At 44.4% G+C, this 19,028-nt stretch overlaps 1 protein-coding gene across 9 annotated transcripts in view; it reads left to right on the top strand.

The window, feature by feature from the left end:
* The window catches only part of LOC116579356 (zinc finger protein 671-like), a 55,863-nt gene that overhangs the window by 5,058 nt on the left and 31,777 nt on the right, over positions 1 to 19,028 (top strand). Inside the window, exons 2-5 of one of the 9 annotated variants that reach the window (XM_032324628.1) lie at positions 12,518 to 12,712; positions 15,251 to 15,377; positions 16,137 to 16,259; positions 16,977 to 18,895. The exons of 2 other annotated variants lie outside the window; for them this stretch is intronic. In XM_032324628.1, coding sequence (XP_032180519.1) covers positions 15,302 to 15,377; positions 16,137 to 16,259; positions 16,977 to 18,184 — 1,407 coding nt within the window. In that variant the 5' untranslated portion in view covers positions 12,518 to 12,712; positions 15,251 to 15,301 and the 3' untranslated portion in view covers positions 18,185 to 18,895. Of the gene's footprint in view, positions 1 to 9,386; positions 9,481 to 9,972; positions 10,566 to 10,825; positions 12,713 to 15,250; positions 15,378 to 16,136; positions 16,260 to 16,976; positions 18,896 to 19,028 lie in introns of those variants that run through there. 6 more of the 9 variants (XM_032324629.1, XM_032324627.1, XM_032324625.1 and 3 more) reach the window with 6 other exon arrangements.

Raw genomic sequence — 19,028 nt, 5'->3', positions numbered from 1 at the left:
AGAAATTGTCAACTTTAGGGAAAGTAATATTACCAAAGATAACATAAGGACATTTAAAATATTAGATAAAATTTAATCAAGAAAATGTAAGAATGCTAAATGTATTTGTACATAAGAATAAGCCTTCAAAAATTCTTTTAAAATATTTTTTTCCATTTTTATTTTTTCCTAAAGGAGACAGAAAGCACACACAAGTGGGAGGGGCAGAGGGAAAGGGAGAGAGAATCTCAGGCAGACTCGGCTGAGCTCAGAGCCTGACTTGGGGCTTGATTCCTTGATCCTGAGATCACGACCTGAGTGGAAACCAAGAGTCAGAGGCTTAACTGACTGAGCCACCCAGGTGCCCCTTAATTTTATTTTTTTTTAAAGTAATCTCCATGCCCAAAGTGGGGCTTGAACTCAAAACCCCGAGATCAAGGGGTGCGTGGTCTACCAGTGGAGCTAGCTAGCAGCCCCCCAAATTATTAATTAATAGACCCCAAAACGGTAAGGATATAGAAGACACCACCAATATCATCGGCTAACTTGATTCAATAGATACGCATAAAACATTGCTCCATATTTCAGCAGAATGCACATTCTTCTCACCTACACATGGAGTATTCACCAGCATAAACTAAATGCTGGGCATAAAATAAATTTCAGTAAGTTTAAAATTGAATTATACAGAATATATTATCTGTAACAGCAAAAACACAGATGTTGAAATTTTACAGAACACTTAAGTTACCAAAAAGTAAAGACATAAGGGAAAGCAGTAGAGAATAAACTGGGAGCATAGTTTTGTAAAACAGGCAAGGGTGATTTGAATATAGAGCTAAAAAGATAAGACATATGGAATATGGATAAACATTGCTATTAGAATTGACGACTTCTATTTCATAAAGCTCATGACAGCCAAAATTTAAGAGTTAAGAGAGACTGAAAGAGGTTTTTCTTCTGTGGAAGATAGCAGAGTAGGAGGATCCTGAGCTCACCTTGTCCCATGGATACTTAGGTAATATATACCTTAGTGTAAATAAACCAGAAAACAATCCAAAGACTGGGAGAACAGATTCCCCACAGGTAAATGTAGAGAAGAGGCCACATCAAAAAGGGTAGGAAGGGCAGGGAACCAAACTGACCTACAAGACTATCTGTGGACGGGAGGGACACTGCAGGCACAGAGAATGGAGAGAAGCAGACCCCACACCAGGTACCCAGGGCACCAGGAACTCACACTGGGAAACTTAATACCCATCATATTCGGCTTTGAAAGCCAGAAGGGCTTAACTTCTTGAGTTCTTAAAATCAGGGTGCTTAATACCTGGACCTTTAAAAAATTGGTGGCTTTGAAGGGTAATAGGAAATGGAGTCCCTGCCCATGAAGAGATGCATAAAAACAGCTCCACTGAGATACAGCATAGAGGCAGCAGTTGGAAAAATGCCGTATGTATACTGAAAGGAGATTTATTTTCTGGTTTCAGATCACGTGCTGGAGGGGCAGGGATTTTTAGGTGACTTCTCAAAGAATAAAAGAGTTGTCAGGTGCCATTTCCTTCACCTCCACCACTAGGCTAGAAACATGGACGCCTGCAGGACCACTGCAGAATGGACTCTCTTCACCTCGCTTGGCATTGGCATGCCCCACCCTCTGTAATCCAGCCTTACTGGAGTCCATCCAAAGTGGCTGCAGGTCCCCTGCCACAGCAGAGCAGTGAAAACCCTGCTAGTACCGTGTGTGCCAGGTTCTCCTGTGGACCCCGCTCTGCAGTTCTCCAAAGTGACTTTGGGTCCTCTCCCACAAGCGGAACAGCACAGACCTTGCTAACATGCTTGCATTCTCCAGCAGTCCCATCCCTTCCCCTCCAACACGCTTTCTGTGGGACTGTATCAGAAGCGGCGCCTCAAGCGTGGCAGTGTGCAGATGGTCTGGACAGGGGCCAGCACCATTGCAAAGTGACTTCTGTCCTGGGGAGAAGGGAAGATAAGCTCACACAAGAGTTTGACTGCAGCCCCAGCACTGGGTTGGGGGCAGGCATTTGGGCTGATTGCAGGCTGCACCCACCAGTGAAAGCCTCTCAGGACAACACAGAGTGTCTTGCTGTTCGGTGCCTGAATCTGACTCAGATGCCTGGTCTGACTCAACTCAAACCCAGGATTGCCCCACACTGCCCCTTTAACAGTACAGGGACCAAACCCTGCCAGCAACGGGGAGAGAGCCATTGCAAGTGGCTTAACTGAAGGCAAAAGGGGCTCAGCCACAACAGTAGGGTGCACATAACACATGTAGGAGACGCTACTGAAGCACCAGGTTCTGGTGAAAAGTGACATCGCACTGCAGGGCGTGACAGAAACTTTTCTTCATAAGGAATACACGAGCAGTAAATCAGCCCTAGAAGAAATGTTGAAGGGGACTCTAAGTGGAAAGGAAAAGCTATAAACAGGAGTAAGAAAAGTAGGAAGATCAACAGCAGTACAACTAAATATAGCTATAGAAATCAGTAAATAGATTCACAATAGGATATAAAGTACAGCACCATAGACTTAAAATGTGGGGTGGAGGAAGGGGCGCCTGGTGGCTCAGTTGTTCAGCATCTGCCCTTGGCTCAGGTCATGATCCCAGGGTTCTGGGATCAAGTCCCACATCAAGCTCCCTGCTCTGTGGGAAGCCAACTTCTCCCTCTCCTACTCCCCCTGCTTTTGTTCTCTCTCTAGCTTTCTCTCTCTCTCTGTAAAATAAATAAATAAATCTTAAAAAAGAATGGGTTCAGACTTGTGACTATCAGCTTAATATAGAGTGTTATATGGATAAATATTATATGCAAACCTAATGGAAACCACAAACCAAAAATCAGTAATAGATATACAAAAAAGGGAGGGGAGAGAAATCTCTGTGTTTCACTAAAAGCCAGAAAACAATGAGAGTGGAAAGCAAGGGAAGAAAGGAACAGAGGATTGCAAAAATAATTACAAAATAAGTAACAAAATGGCAGTAACTATCAACAATTACTGTGAATGTAAATGGACCAAATGCTTCAATCAAAAGAAATAAGGTGATGGATTGGGTAAAAAAGTAAGACCCATGTATACACTGCCTGCAAGAGGCTCAGTTATGACCCCAAATACATGCAGGTTGAAAGGAAAGGGACGGGAAGGCATTCATCATGGAAATGGAAATGGAAAGAAAGCTAAGGTACCAATACTTAGAAAAAATAGGCTTTAAAACAAAGACTGTAATGAGACAAAGCAGGGCACTGTATAATTAGAACAATCCAGCAACAAGATATAGTAATTTTAATTATTTATGAACCCAACATGTGAACACCCAAATACATAAAGCAGTTAAACGTAAAGGAGTAACTAATCGTAACATAATAACAGTAGAGGACTTTAACACCCTAATTACATCAGTGGACAGATCATCTGAACAAAGTCAAGGAAACAGTGACATTGAATGATGCTTTGGACCAGATGTAACTAACATATATTCAGAACATTTCATTCTGAAACAACAGAATATACATTCTTCTCAATTGCATGTGGAATGTTACCCAGAATAGATCAAGCTAGGCCACCAAACAAGTCTCAACAAATTCCAAAAGATTAAAGTCATACCGTGCATCTTTTCTGACCACAATGCTATTAAACTAGAAATAAACCACAAGAAAGAACCTGTAAAGAAGACAAATGCAGGAACACAAATACATAAAAAGTCTGTAAAGCCACAGATGGGTGGCTCAGATTGTTGAGCATCTGCCTTCAGCTCAGGTCACGATCTCAAGATCCTGGGATGGAGCCGCATGATGGGCTCCCAGCTCAGCAGGAAGTCGGCTTCTCCCTCTCCCTCTGCTTCTCTCTCTCCCTCTGCTTCTCCCTCTCCCTCTGCTTCTCCCCCTGCTTGTGTGCTCTCTGTCTCTCTCAGATGAATAAGTAAAATCTTTAAAAAAAAAAAAAAGAACATGAATACATGGAGGTTAAATAACATCCTACTAAACAATGAATCAGTCAACCAAGAAATCAAAGAAGAAATAAAAAAATACATGGAGACAAATGAAAATGAAAACACAGCAGTCTCAGATCTTTGAGATGTGGCAAAAGCTGTCCTAATTGGAAATTTTATAGCAATACAGGCCTATCTCAAGCAGTGTGAAAAATCTCAAACCTGACCTTAACACCCAAAGGAGCTAGAAAAAGAGCTAAAGAAACCCCAAACCAGTAGAAAGAAAGAAATGATAAAAATTAGAGCAGGAATACAAAAGAAATTAAAAACAGAACAATCAGTGAAACCAGGAGCTACTTCTTTGAAAAGATGAATAGAACTGATAAACCTTTAGCCACACTCATCAAAAACAAAATTAAATTAAAAAGAGGACTCAAATAGAATCAAAATCGTAAAAGGAGAAATTAAAACCAACACCACAGAAATACAAAGGATTATAGGAATATTATGAAACATATGTCAACAAATTGGACAATCTAGAGGAAATGGATAAATTACTAGAACCATATCACCTCCCAAAACTGAATCAGGAAGAAATAGAAAATTTGAACACACTGATTACCAGCAATGAAATTGAATCAGTAATAAAAATCTTGCAATGGGGCGCCTGGGTGGCTCTGGTCATGTTCCTGGGTCCCAGGATCAGGCCCCATGTCAAGTTCCTTGCTCAGCTGGGAAGCCTGCTTCTCCCTCTTCCTCTGCCAGCTGCTCCCCCTGCTTGTGCTCTTTCTCTGTCAGATAAATAAAATCTTTAAAAAGAAAAAAAAAAAAACACCTCTCAACAAACATAAGTCTAGGGCCAGATGGCTTCTCAGGTGAGTTCTACCAAACACTGAAAGAAGAGTTAATACTTACTCTTCTTAAACTATTAAAAAAAATAGGAGAGAAAGGAAAGAAAGCTTCCACATTCATTTTACAAGGCTGGTATTACTCTGGTACTGAGACCAGATAAAGACACTACAGAAAAAGAGAACTACAGGCCAATATTTCTGAACATAGATGCAGAAATTCTCAAGAAAATGCTAGCAAACTGGGGGCACCTGGGTGGCTCAGTGGGTTAAGCTGCTGCCTTCGGCTCAGGTCATGATCTCAGGGTCCTGGGATTGAGCCCCGCATCGGGCTCTCTGCTCAGCAGGGAGCCTGCTTCCTCTTCTCTCTCTGCCTGCCTCTCTGTCTGCTTGTCATCTCTCTCTGTCAAATAAATAAATAAAATCTCGGGGCGCCTGGGTGGCTCAGTGGGTTAAAGCCTCTGCCTTCAGCTCAGGTCATGATCCCAGGGTCCTGGGATCGAGCCCCACATCGGGCCTCTACTCAGCAGGGAGCCTGCTTCCTCCCTCTCTCTGCCTGCTGCTCTGCCTACTTGTGATCTCCGTCTGTCAATAAATAAAATCTTTTTAAAAAATAAATAAATAATAAAATCTTTAAAAAAAAATGCTAGCAAACTGAATCCAACCAGACATTAAAAGTATCATTCACTGTGATCAAATGGAATTTATTTCTGGGATGCAAGTGGGTTCTTTATCATAAATCATAACATATATCACATCATATCAACAAGAAATAGGATAAAAACCACACAATCCTTTGAATAGATGTAGAAAAAGTACTTGACAAAATAAACATCCACTCCTGATAAAAATCCACAACAGAGTAGTTTTAGAGGAAATATACCTCAACATGATAAAAGGCCATTTTGGAAAACCCACAGCTAATACTCAATGGTGAAAAACTAGAGCTTCCCCTAAGATCAGGAGCAAGACAGGGATGTCCAGTGTCACCACTTTTATTCAGCATTGTACTGGAAGTCCTAAAAAAAGCAATCAGACAACAAAAATAAAAGGCAGCCAAATTGTTTAAGGAAGAAGTAAAACTTTCACTATTTGCAGAGGATATGACACTATATAGAAAACCCAAAAGAGGGCGCCTGGGTGGCTCAGGGGGTTAAGCCGCTGCCTTCGGCTCAGGTCATGATCTCAGGGTCCTGGGATCGAGTCCCACATCGGGCTCTCTGCCTACTTGTGATCTCTCTCTCTGTCGAATAAATAAATAAAATCTTAAAAAGAAAGAAAGAAAGAAAAGAAAACCCAAAAGACTCCTCCAAAGAACTGCTAGAATTGATAAATGAATTCAGTAAGGTCACAGGATACATATCCATTACACTTTTATACACTAATAATGAAGTGGCATAAAGAGAAAAAACAATCTTAATTATAATTGCACCAAAAATAACAAAATTTCTAGGGATATACTTAACCAAGGAGGAAAAAGGCCTGCACTATGAAAAGTATAAAACACTGTTGAAAGAAAGTGAAGATGACAGATACTCTGTGCTCATGAATTGGGAGAGCAAATATTGTTAAAATGTCCCTATTGCCTAGAGCAATCTACACATTTAATGCAATCCCTATTAAAATACAAAACAGCATTTTTACAGAACTCGAACAAATAATCCTAAAATTTGTGCGGAACTATAAAAGACCTGAGTAGCCAAAGCAGTCTTGAAAAAGAAGAACAAAACTAGAGGTATCACAATCTCAGATTTCAAGATCTATTACAAAGCTCTAGTATTCAAAACATTATGGTACTGGCAGAAAAATAGACACATAGATCAGTAGAACAGAACAGAGAGCTCAGAAATAAACCCAGCATTATATGGTCAATTAGCCTTCAGCAAAGGAAGCACAGATACTCAAAGCGAGTCTCTTCAATAAATGGTGTTGGGAAAACTGGACAGGTGTATGGAAAACAATGAAACTGGATCACTTTCTTACACCATACTCAAAAATAAACTCAAAATGGGTGAAAGACCTAAATGGAAGACCTAAAACCATAAAAATCCTGGAAGAAAGCGCAGGTAGTAATTTCTCTGACGGACCATGGCAACATTTTTCTAGATATGTCTCCTAATGCAAGGGAAACAAACAAAAATAAAATATTGGGACTACATCCAAATAAAAAGTCTTTGCAGAGTGAAGAAAACAACCAAGCAAAAAGACCACCTACTGAATGGAAGAAAATATTTTAAAATGATATGTCCAGTAAAGGGTTAATATCTAAAATATATAAAGGACTTACACAACTCAACACCAAAAACCAAATAATTTAGTTAAAAAATGGGCAGAAGACATGAACAGACATTTCTCCAAAGACATCCAAATGACCAACAGACCCATCTCAAAATCACTAGTTGTCAGGGAAATGAAAATCAAAACCACAGTGAGCTATCACACCTGTCAGAATGGCCAAATTCAAAAACACAACAGCTGTTGGTAAGGTTGTGGAAGAAAAGGATCCCTTCTGCACTGTTGGTGGGAATGCAAGCTGGAAGGTGATATATATATCCCCAAAGGATACATTATTCAGCTGTAAAAAAGAATGAAACTTTGCCACATGGGATAATGTGGTTGGGTCCACTGCTAAGTGATACTGATCAGAGAAACAAATACCATATAATTTCAGTCATATGTAGAATTAAAAAAAAATTTTTTTAAATATTTTATTTATTTATTTGACAGACAGAAATCACAAGTAGGCAGAGAGGCAGGCAGAGAGAGGGGGAGGGAAGCAGGCTCACCGCCGAGCCGAAAGCCTGATGCGAGGCTCCATCCTAGGACCCTGGGATCAAGACCTGAGCCGAAGGCAGAAGCTTTAAGCCACTGAGCCACCCAGGCGCCCCATATGTAGAATTTTTTAAAAATATTTTATTTATTGGGCGCCTGAGTGGCTCAGTGGGTTAAGCCGCTGCCTTCGGCTCAGGTCATGATCTCCGGGTCCTGGGATCGAGTCCTGCATCGGGTTCTCTGCTCGGCAGGGAGCCTGCTTCCCTCTCTCTCTCTCTGCTTGCCTCTCTGCCTCCTTGTAATCTCTGCCTGTCAAATAAATAAATAAATAAAATCTTTAAAAATATATATTTTATTTATTTATTCGACAGATCACAAGTAGGCAGAGAGGCAGGCAGAGAGAAAGGAGGAAGCAGGCTCCCCACTGAGTAGAGAGCCCAGTGTGGGGCTAGAGCCCGATGTGGGACTAGAGCCCGATGTGGGGCTCGATCCCAGGCCCCTGAGGTCATGACTTAAGCCGAAGGCAGAGGCTTAACCCACTGAGCCACCCAGATGCCCCTGTATGTGGAATTTAAGGGGAAAAAAAAACCAGACAAATGAGAAAAAATGAAACTGAAAACAAGACCCTTAAATGTAGAGAACAAATGTGGTTATAACCAGATGGGAGGTGGGTGGGGATGGGTGGAAAGCTGAAGCGAATTAAGAGTACCCTTAGGGGGCACCTGGGTGCTCAGTGGGTTAAAAGCCTCTGCCTTCGCTCAGGTCACGATCTCAGGGTCTTGGGATCGAGCCCCGCATTGGGCTCTCTACTCAGCAGGGAGCCTGCTTCCCTTCCTGCCTCTCTGCCTACTTGTGATCCCTCTCTCTCTGTCAAATAAATAAAATATTTAAAAAAATAAAATAAAAAAAATCTCTTAAAAAAAAAAAGAGTACCCTTAGAATGATCACTGAGTAATGTGTAGAATTGGTGAATCACTAGATTGCCCATGTGAAACTAATATAACACTTTGTTAATTATACTGGAATTTAGAAAAAAGGTGAGAGAGGGTATCACCAATGTCTAACATTGTGAAGGGATCAACACATAGTCCATACAGAGAAATCGTATTAATCAGAGCAAGAAATAAGACTCTCGTCTAAATGGACAAAATATGAGTGGTCAATGGAAGGGGGAACCCAAGTGGCTATCAGACCTATGAAAATATATACACATTTAAATTTAGGAATTCATCGAACACATAGTAGAATGTAAACACAGTTCTAATTCATCTGAAATTTTTGCTAGAACTAACTTTACAAATATAGACAGAAATAGCAGCAAGACTGTATTAATAACATTCAGCAGTATATAAAATGTACTGTACACTATAACCATGAGTGATGTATTCCAGTCATGCCAGGTTGCTTTAATTTTTGATGACAAAGAGTGTTATCTAACATATTAGCAGCTTAAGAAAAATCATACAATTTGTGCAGAAAAATAACTAGCATAAGTGAATAACAGTGCTATGTGTAGGTTCTCTTACATAAATGTGTAAGTACACATGTAGGAGGTAGGTACAGATGTGATTTGAACTTTAGTCTAGTAGTCAACAATGTGTAGAACACAACTGAATGATAAAATTTTTACAGATCAATTCTATACCATCAAATAATAAAATTCTTAGTAATGAATATGAAATGTTTAATTTCTTTCATTAACATTAACATTCATTTCCAAATACTTTATTGAAAACTACAAAGTTGTCTGAATATTACTGAAAACTTCATTATTGAAACTTACAAACACTTCTGCTGAGAGAAATTAAAGGTGTCCTAAATAAATGGTGTGGTATTTTCCATAGAATTTGGTGGTTTCACTTTTTCTCCCTGGAAGTGTACAGTACTCCCTTGGGTCTTCAGTATTAAAGGACATGAACCTCTTCGACATGGAACCTGGTGAGTGCGGGTCAGGAATTCAGTCTGAGCATCCATAGACTAGAGAGACTCCCTGAGGCCCAGTTTACCTCAGGACAGTTGGAGAGGTTTGAGGGGTGAGTTTCTGGTTCCCACTGGAGATGAGCGCACAGAACCTTCTGAATAATTAGTGCAGATTAAGAGGGTGTGGGTGGTCAGGAGTTACTTTCTTCCAATGTGAAGGGTTTCAAGTGGTGTTGGGAGAATGACCAAAAGATAGCTTGTAGTTCCCCCGGCAAGAACCCCAACCACCCTGTGTTTTATTATTTTTTTTTTTTTAAAGATTTTATTTATTTATTTGACAGAGAGAAATCACAAGTAGATGGAGAGGCAGGCAGAGAGAGAGAGAGAGAGGGAAGCAGGCTCCCTGCTGAGCAGAGAGCCCGATGCGGGACTCGATCCCAGGACCCTGAGATCATGACCCGAGCCGAAGGCAGCGGCTTAACCCACTGAGCCACTCAGGCGCCCCCACCCTGTGTTTTAGATGCTATTGTTTCCCCCATGTCAACGATGAGATGGAGGCTTAGAGAGGTACTCTTAATTCACTCTAGAGCTCAGGCCCTGAAGTCAGATGCCATCTGCCAGATTGCATTGCCAATTTGAACCCAAACACCACATGATTGGTTATAATTCAGGTTCAACATTTCTGAATTTGAACATAAGATCTAGAAGAAGTGTGCTACAAAATTTTAAATGATGTCCTCCTTTAGCTACCATTTATTCCAAAGGAAAAAATATTTCTTAAATTGTAAATCTTGAACTACTTTGCTTAGAATAACATAACCTTTGTGCAGCGGGCTACTCAAAATGTATAACAGCATTCTGTATGTTTGATAACTTTTCTCTTGGAATAATTTTGAATGTCACAGATTGTACACACTATGCCATCCTGTAAAATTTTTAACCATTCCTGTTAAGGCTACTTGTTAGTCTGGGTATGGGTATGAGTTTTGATAGATACTGTCTTTAACTGCAGGTAGGCAATCTGGATTCATTTCCACCGCATGGGTGCATGAGAGCCCTGTTTTGTGGTGATGAGGTTCATTTATATATAACATCACGGAGATGTAGGTACTATTTTTTCTTGTCATTTTAAAGAATGTAGCATTACGTGTGAGGAACATGTAAATATCATCACAGAGGTCTGCCAGGGAAGTTTTGTCTTCATTTTTTATTTTGTATCACAGAGGTGAAACTGTTTACCTCATGTCCCAAATTAGGAGCCGTGAGGCGCACCTGGGTGGCTCAGTGGGGTAAGTGTCTGACTCTTGGTTTTCGCTCAGGTCATGGTCTCAGGGTCCTGGGATTGAGCCCCAGGTTGGGCTCTACGCTCAGTGGACAATCTGCTTGTGGATTCTCTCTCTCTTTTTTCTCTTTCTCAAATAAATAAATCTTTTAAAACGATTAGGAGGGTGAGGCTGGGATATACAAATCCTGAACCTCTGAAATAGCCAGAGACAGTTCATTCATGGCTTAGGACATGGTCCACCTGCTGGAGACTTGAAGAGGAGGTGTGGAGTGCAAAATATGGCTTGGGAGCAACTGGCAGGCCCAGCATACCTTAGGCTTTCAGTAAATGGTACCTTCAACTTCTACTTGCTGATGACCCTGGCTTCCTTCCTGAGCTCCTCAAGAGTGGTGGTTACTACAATACCCAGAAGGCTCTGCTTTGTAAGGTGGCAACTCCCCGCCAGTGATGGCCCAGGAGAAGGGGTCTTTTTCTGTCTGTGCTTCAGTCACAGCAGAACTTCTGGAGTTATCTTCGTGGTGGCTCTGTTGTTTTGTTTTGTTGGTTTGTTTTCAGAGAGGACTGTGTATTGGGAGGCAGGTGGGCCAACCTGGGAGACTTGCTCAGAGAGTTAAGGCAGGATTCCCACAGGCAGAGGAGACTGACTGCTGGGAACTCAGAGATCATGGAGCACCCCCCCCCCACCACCAGAGGGCAGCATTCAGATTAAGTCAAATGGTGTGAAACCCGTGTGCAGGAAATCAAGGGAATCCTAAATTCTGCCTCTCTAACATGACCAAAGCTATAGCACGGAAAGGTGCACGGAGGCCCTTTGAGCTGTGGAGGAAAGTCACGGGCACTGATTGGATGTGCTTAGCTTTGAGATTGATCCCCTTCGGGCAATCCCAGGAGACCCGGGGGACTCTATAGCCTCTATCCCGACACAGTCAGCAAAACAGGTGTGAACTGCACTTAGTTGTGCTGCCAGCCTGGGCACAGTTATCCAAGCTGCTTCCAAATCTTTTCTCATCCTGGGAAGAAGGATTCAAAAAAAGGATTTTAAAATGTGTTGCTTCTCCTAAAATCAACATCCTAGTAACTTGGCTAAGCCTGTGCAGCTGGTGGCACAGAGGCACCCTTCCCACCCCTGGCCCTACAAGTCAGCTGCATAAGGCCATTGGGCTGATGCTGGTCAAGCACACAAAGGTTAGTGGTTAAGAGGCAGCAGTGTCAAGGTCATTGTCCCACCCCAGCCCCCACCAGAGGTCACATGCTGGAAAAGTCATGTCTTGAGCACACTTTCTTGTAGAGCCTAATGTCCTCAGATTTAGGAGGGGGTCCTGAAGTTTCCTGGGTTGGGTCCAGGGATGGGGGATGCTGTGATGTGAAGACCACTGATGACATTCAGAAAGACAGGGAAGGAGGTAGTGAACTTGCCTCAGAACATCAGGGTGAAGCCAGTGAATGTGACCTGGTTCCAGAGGAGGATCACAAAACTCTGGAGCCCCACCCCCACCCCAGAGGAGACAATGAAAGAGACAAGGAAGACAGCCCACAGTTCACTTGCACCACAAGTGGAGGTCTTCACAGACCTTGGACATCACGACAAGGTCCAGGTCCAAATGGCAGCCATCATGGTGCCTATTCTGGCTACTGCTTTTTTTGCCCCTGAGCTGTAAGATTATTAGAGTCCCATGTGGTATGTTGGTTTCTAGGGGTGTAGATTGACCAAGGGGTACACTAGCATCTCCATGTCCAGCCATTGTGCTGCTGCTCCTGTTTTATCCACAGGCTCCAGGAAGGACTGAGCTCATGGCTCTGTGCTCACCTTCCTCCAGATGGGATTCGTCTTCCTTCATTCCGTCCACGGAATTGAGTCTGTGGGCCCTGAGGACATGAACTCAATCCAAACAAGCAGTTACGTGGAGAGATTCCCCAACAGGACTGAGAGAGAAACCCATCGTAGGCAGGTCGAGGCGCTTGGAGGTGAGGCTGAGCTCTGTTCAACACACCACAGGTCTCATTCCTTTTGGGTGGAGACAGCAGAGGGCCAGGATCGAAGCCAAAAGGGTGAGCTCAGCCTCTGTTCTGAGGGTGGCAGGAGCCATGGGAACTTGGAGCGGGCTCGGCAGGCTCCCCCGCTGCAGACTGTGGAAGATGGTGGAAGGCTGGGTTGCTGGTGGCGGCGGGGGTGGAAATAAAAGAAGCCCACCCAGCGGGGAACAAGCAAAGGCTATTGATTTAGAGCTTGCTGGCACCATCACATTGGCTGAGACTTAGAGGCAGGCAAGGCGGTAGGAAAGCTGACTGGCCCAGATGGGAAGCAGGCACAGAATTTCGGGAAGATGGCGCTTTCTACTGGCTCTTGTCGCTCCGGGTCAGTTGCAGTGGTTGTGGTTTGACTTCTGCTGGTTGTTGCAGAGGTGTGCACTATGGCAAAACCATCTGCAAGTCTCCCAAACAGAGGAGAGTAATCCGCTTCTTAGGGGAAAGGGGGAAGCTGGGAAGATTCTTACAAAAAGGCCGCTGAAGTAATCTGGGAGTTTGAAGGATAGTGGCTTCTCATTGGCTGGGCTGCGAGCTGTGCTCCTCTCTCATTGGCTGGGCTGAGTGTGATCCTCTCTTGTTGGTTGGGCTGAGAACTGTGATCCTCTCTCATTGGCTGGCTGTTGGGACGAGGTTGAGGAAAGCCTTTCCCCCTTATGGATTAGGATAGTGGTTTCCATGTGCAAGGTCTGTCTCCTCTTGTGTTTGCAGATGCCGCTGAGTGGTCAGGCATCTGAAAGGCCCCCTTCCCGCGCCTCCCAAGTCCATTTTAGTGAGGTTTCCCTTGTTAATTTTAACAGTAGTGAATTAATAGTTAAATACGTTATGAATGTTCAGCAAGATAAGTGTAGTCACTGTACAAAATTATTACAGTATTATTGACTGTATTTCTTATACTTTTCACCCCATGGCTTATTTTATAACTGGAAGAATGCTATATTTATATGTGGTCACACTGCAGGAGATCCAAGAAGACTAGGCCTGTAGTTCCGATGAGTATTGATGAGCTATGTCGGTGATTGCTACGAAGGGGGCAGAACAGGTTGTATTTTCTGTTACTTTACTCAGGCCTGTTTTGTTTACCAAAGTGCTTTGTGGGAGGTGGGGGGCGGAGGCAGAGAAGACTCAAAGTTGTGAACATGCTGCAGCCGTCAACCGAACGGGCAACATCAGTTGTCAAATGGATGTTCAGAGGATTAGCTGGGGATAGGAAGGTCAGACTGTGAGGGCACAGCATGTGTATAATAGATAAAATAATGGCTTCCCACCCCATCCACGTTCTTTTTTTTTTTCTTAACATTAGTTTACATTTTTTTAAAGATTTTATTTATGTGTTTGGCAGAGAAAGAGAGATCACAAGTGGGCAGAGAGTCGGCAGAGGGAGGGGGGAAGCAGGCTCTCTGCTGAGCAGAGAGAGCCAGATGCAGGACTCGATCTTAGGACCCTGATATCATGAACCTGGGCAGAAGGCAGAGGCTTTAACCCACTGAGCCACCCAGGCACCCCAGCCACGCATAGTCTAATCCCTTGAACCTCTGGCTGTGTTACCTCATGTGGCAAAAGGGATTTTAATGTGTGTGATTAAATTAAGTATATTAACAACATGAAGAGATTACCACTGGGCCCAGTGTATTTGCAGGAGGATAGAGTCAGAGAAGATTTCAGGAAGTAAACAGGTCAGAGTGATAATAATTGCTGGCTTTGAAGTTGAAGAAGGGGCAGGGAGTCAAGGAATGCAGAAGGTCTTGAGAAATTGGGAAAGATGAAGAAAGATTTTTTTGTAGAACTGCCAGAAGGAACACGATCCTGATGACATCTTGATCTTATCCTGGTGAATCCCATTTTGGATTTATAATCTTTACAACTGTAAGAAGAAAAATTTGTGTTGACGTAAGTTGCAGAGCTGGTAATGATTTGTCACAGCAGCTGCAGGAAACTATAACAGTGTGCAGTGGAGAACTGGAAGAAGGCTGAGGGTACCTGAAATGTGTGTATAGTCCTGGGTGCCTGAGACTGAAGAGAAGGTCCAGATCAGGAGGTCTTCAAGCAGGACTGGGGGCTTTCCTTTGGCAGTTGGGACCACTGGAGGTTTGGGACAGGATGGGATCCCAGTTAAATGCTTGGTATTGCCAAGGATTCTCTCCACGCTGTGTGCAGAGCGATATGTGAAGAGTCTGGTGTGCTGTCTGTGGTATGGGGGAGAAGAGTCGTGGTGGGTAACAGAAGCTGCGTGAGAGGTGTGGTCTGAGAATTGATGTGCACGATAGGAGTGAGTGGGAACTGATAGTCCTGCAGCCCCATTCCCAGGGGCTTCCATGAGAACAGGGAGCTGGGCTTATGTCCTGGCATGATTTAGGGTCCCCCGGGGGGATTGGCTGGCATGGGGGGAAGAGGGTGAGCATGATGTTGTTGTGAGTAGACAGAGTGGGGATACTCAGTCAAGAGACTTCCTGGACTGTGCTGGCCATGTCATTGCAGGTGTGTGTGATCTCTGAGGACGTTTTTGTGTCCTTCTCCCGGGAAGAATGGATGCTCCTTGATGATTCTCAGAGACTTTTATATCAGGATGTGATGCTGGAGAACTTTGCACTTTTAGCCTCACTGGGTAAGGTCTGCATGCCAATCCCATCTGCTTTTTCTTTTTCTCCAGGGTCTGCTCTGTCCTTCCCATGGGCAGGTCATAAGCTCTGCTTCCTTGCCAGGTTTCCTGGAGTAGCGGCTGTGGGCGCCCGGTTTGCGCTGTATGGAGTGTTCTCATCTCCTAGCAAGCCAGTCCCGAAGCCTTGCAGTGAAGGGTTGAGAGGCATGAGGTGTGGTTTGCCCAATGGATCCCATAGTTGTGCTCCTTTTGGGGGCCTGGTGAATCTGTCCATAATGATGGCACTGCTATGCCTAAGGTTCTGCTCCCTTTCTGTAGGGGACATTTTCTGGAGCTTAATTGTACCAGGAGTTACAGGTACTCAAGTAGTCACTACTTATGGGTATCTTTGTGCAGTTCCTCCAAAACCCTCCTTCTAGGTTTAAAAAAATTTTTTGTAAAGATTTTATTTATTCATTTTAGACAGACAGAGAGAGCATGAGTGGGGCAAGGGGCAGAAGGAAAGGGAGAGAATCCCAAGCAGACTCCATGCTGAGTGCAGAGCCCAACGTGGGGCTTGATACCACGACCCCGAGATAATGACCTGAGCTGAAACCCAGTCAGACACTCAACCAACTGAGCCACCCAGGTGCCCTCCCCCACCCCACTGCCAAGGTTGTGTTTTTTTGTTTTGTTTTGGTAATAATTTTTTTTAACTTACGGAGTTTCATAGGATGCCTTGCTCTGTCCAGTAGTGGCCGCTCACCTGTCATTTGTTTCTCTTAGGAATTACATCCTCCAGATTGCACTTAGTCACCCCACTGGAGCAGAGGGAAGATCTTTGGATAGCTGACCAGGTGGATATGGCTCCAGCCACAGAAAGGAAGACTTGGAAGGGACCTGGACCTGGTGAGTGGATGCGAGGGAAGGGCATGATATCAAGGTTGGATTCAAAACTAGCAGTACTAACTTTTCATACCAGTGTTTGGCTTCAAGGCTGCTGGCTACACCGTATTTCTACCCATCCTTCCCCATTCTTGATACTGCAGCTTATCTCCTGTCTGCTTCTAGGCTCCTGCCATGTTCTATCTGCCCGGCATCCAGGCCTGGCATCCAGGGTCCTGGGATCAAGCCCCGCATTGGGCCCTCTGCCCAGCAGGGAGCCTGCCTCCTCCTCTCTCTCTCTCTCTCTGCCTGCCTCTCTGTCTACTTGTGATCTGTCTGTCAAATAAATAAATAAAAATCTTTAAATAAAAAAAGGAAAAAATAAAGAAAAATAAATAAATAAATAACCCTTGAGCCCCAGATACACACTTGTTGGTGGGTCTTCCTGGGCTTGCATGTGCCCTTCTTCATAGCACTTCCCCATCTCCACAGCCAGAGACCTACTGGAAGCCACTTGCTGTACTCTGTCCACATATCCTTGTCCTCAGAAGGCTCCCTTCATTCAGTGACTTTTGGAGACCCAGTTCTGCATTGCAACCCCTTCCTCAACCTTCCCCACCTCTCTTGTCCTATAAACGGTCCCACTGAGGTACTCCCGGATGTGTCGCATACATATTAACAATGGGGTCGCCCCTCCCAGTAAGTGTGACATGCATGTCAGCAGTACTTCTCTGCTTCCAGGTGGTTGGTCTGCGGTGGAGGATGAGGCCACGTTCCCTGAGCAGAGTGTTTCTTTGGAAGGAGTGTCACCGGTCAGGACTCCGGTGGCAGGTCTGAAGCTCCATCCCTGGGATGGATCTGGCTCAATATTGAAAGAAATCTTACACCTGACTGAATACCAGGGGGAGGAAGCCAGGCTGGAACCACACAGTGGTGGGGCCTGTTGGAAGCCTCCTGGGCTCAGGGCAAACGTTCATCAGCACCACACTGCAGAGAAACCCTTCAGAAGAGACGAGGACAGTGGCTCTGCAAAAAGCTGCGGATTCCATGTGCCAGAGAAGACCTGTACACACAGTGAGGGTAGAAGGGACTTTCCAGCCACCTCAGACCTTCTTCAGCACCAGGTCTCCCATATTAGGACGAGGCCCCACAAGAGGACGAGGCCTGGGGGAGCCCTTCACCCTGGACAGCAGCATCACAGGTGCTTCGAATGTGGGAAATTGTTCACCCGCAAAGACACACTTACTCGGCACCAGAGAATCCATACTGGAGAAAGACCTTATGAGTGCAGCAAATGTGGGAAATTATTTAGCCAAAGCTGTGACCTTTTTAAACATGAGACCATACACACTGGAGAAAGACCTTACGAGTGCAGTGAATGTGGGAAATTCTTTAGACAGGTCTCTGGCCTGATTGAACACAGGCGAGTTCACACTGGCAAAAGACTCGACCAGTGCAGAAATTGTGGAAAATTCTTTAGTAGTAAGTCCAACCTCATTAGACACCAAGAAGTGCACACAGGGGCAAGGCCTTATGTATGCAGTACATGTGGGAAAGAGTTCAGCCGCAAACACACACTTGTTTTGCACCAGAGGACTCACACTGGAGAAAGGCCTTATGAGTGCAGCGAATGTGGGAAGGCCTTTAGCCAAAGTTCCCACCTTAATGTACACTGGAGAATTCACAGCAGTGATTATGAGTGTAGCCGATGTGGGAAAGCATTTAGCTGCATCTCTAAACTCATTCAGCACCAGAAGGTTCACTCTGGAGAGAATCCTTATGAGTGCAGCAGATGTGGGAAAGCCTTTACCCAAAGGCCAAATCTCATTCGGCACTGGAAAGTTCATACTGGAGAACGGCCCTACGTGTGCAGCAAATGCGGGAAAGAGTTTATCCGCAAACACACACTTGTTCTCCATCAGAAAATTCATACTGGAGAAAAGCCCTAATACCACAGCAGTTGCGGGAAATCCTTTAGCCATTACCCCAACTTATTATCCATTTGCAAATTCCTGGCAGCAGACCTAGGACAGCCTTTACCACAGACCAAACTTTATCCAGCCCTGGAAAATCCACACCAGACAAAGGCCTCAGCGGTACAGGGAATGTGCCATCTCCTTGTTCAGTGTAGCAGCTCTCGTCAGAGAGGAGCTGCGAGAGTAGGCTTTGTGAGGGTGCCGTCATTCAGAAGTGGTACCTCACATGTATGAACCTCTGCGCTGGGGAGGCTCCTTGTAAGTGCCTGATACATCAGTGATATCAGGACCTGTATGCGCATTGTAAATTGTCAAGGCCCTTTGTCAGTGCTAAAAGCCATCCCACTACTACCATCTGCCCAAGTCCTGCGGTGCGTGTCGGTCACTCCAGCATGCTTAGGCAGGTGGACCTGTGCTGTCTCCGTATTCCCTAGAAGGAGTCATGATCAACCTCCATGGTACATGGGGGGGGGCTCATTTCCTTACTTTTGTCTGGGTTAGGCATGGAAAAAATCAGCACACAAGATGGGTTTTCCAGGTAGCTTGCAAAGATTTATCCTCATGGACTTTCTCATCTCATGTGATGCTCACTGTGGATGTGTGCAGTCTCACGGCCTTCAGCCCTGGAAGCACATACCTCACATCACTCATGTGTGAGTGCAATAATAAAGGGCTTATTCTTGAGCTATTTTTATTTTTTTCAAGATTTTATTTATTTATTAGAGAGAGGGGGTCTGAGTGTGGTGGGGGGGGGCAGAGTGAGAGGGAGAAGCAGGCTTTCCGCTGAGCAGGGAGCCCAACATGGGGCTCGATCCCA

This window comes from Mustela erminea, chromosome 19, assembly GCF_009829155.1.
Source record: "Mustela erminea isolate mMusErm1 chromosome 19, mMusErm1.Pri, whole genome shotgun sequence".
Classification (NCBI taxonomy): Eukaryota; Metazoa; Chordata; class Mammalia; order Carnivora; family Mustelidae; genus Mustela; species Mustela erminea.
The sequence above is the reverse complement of the archived record's forward strand: the minus strand, read 5'-3'. Positions and strand labels throughout refer to the sequence as shown.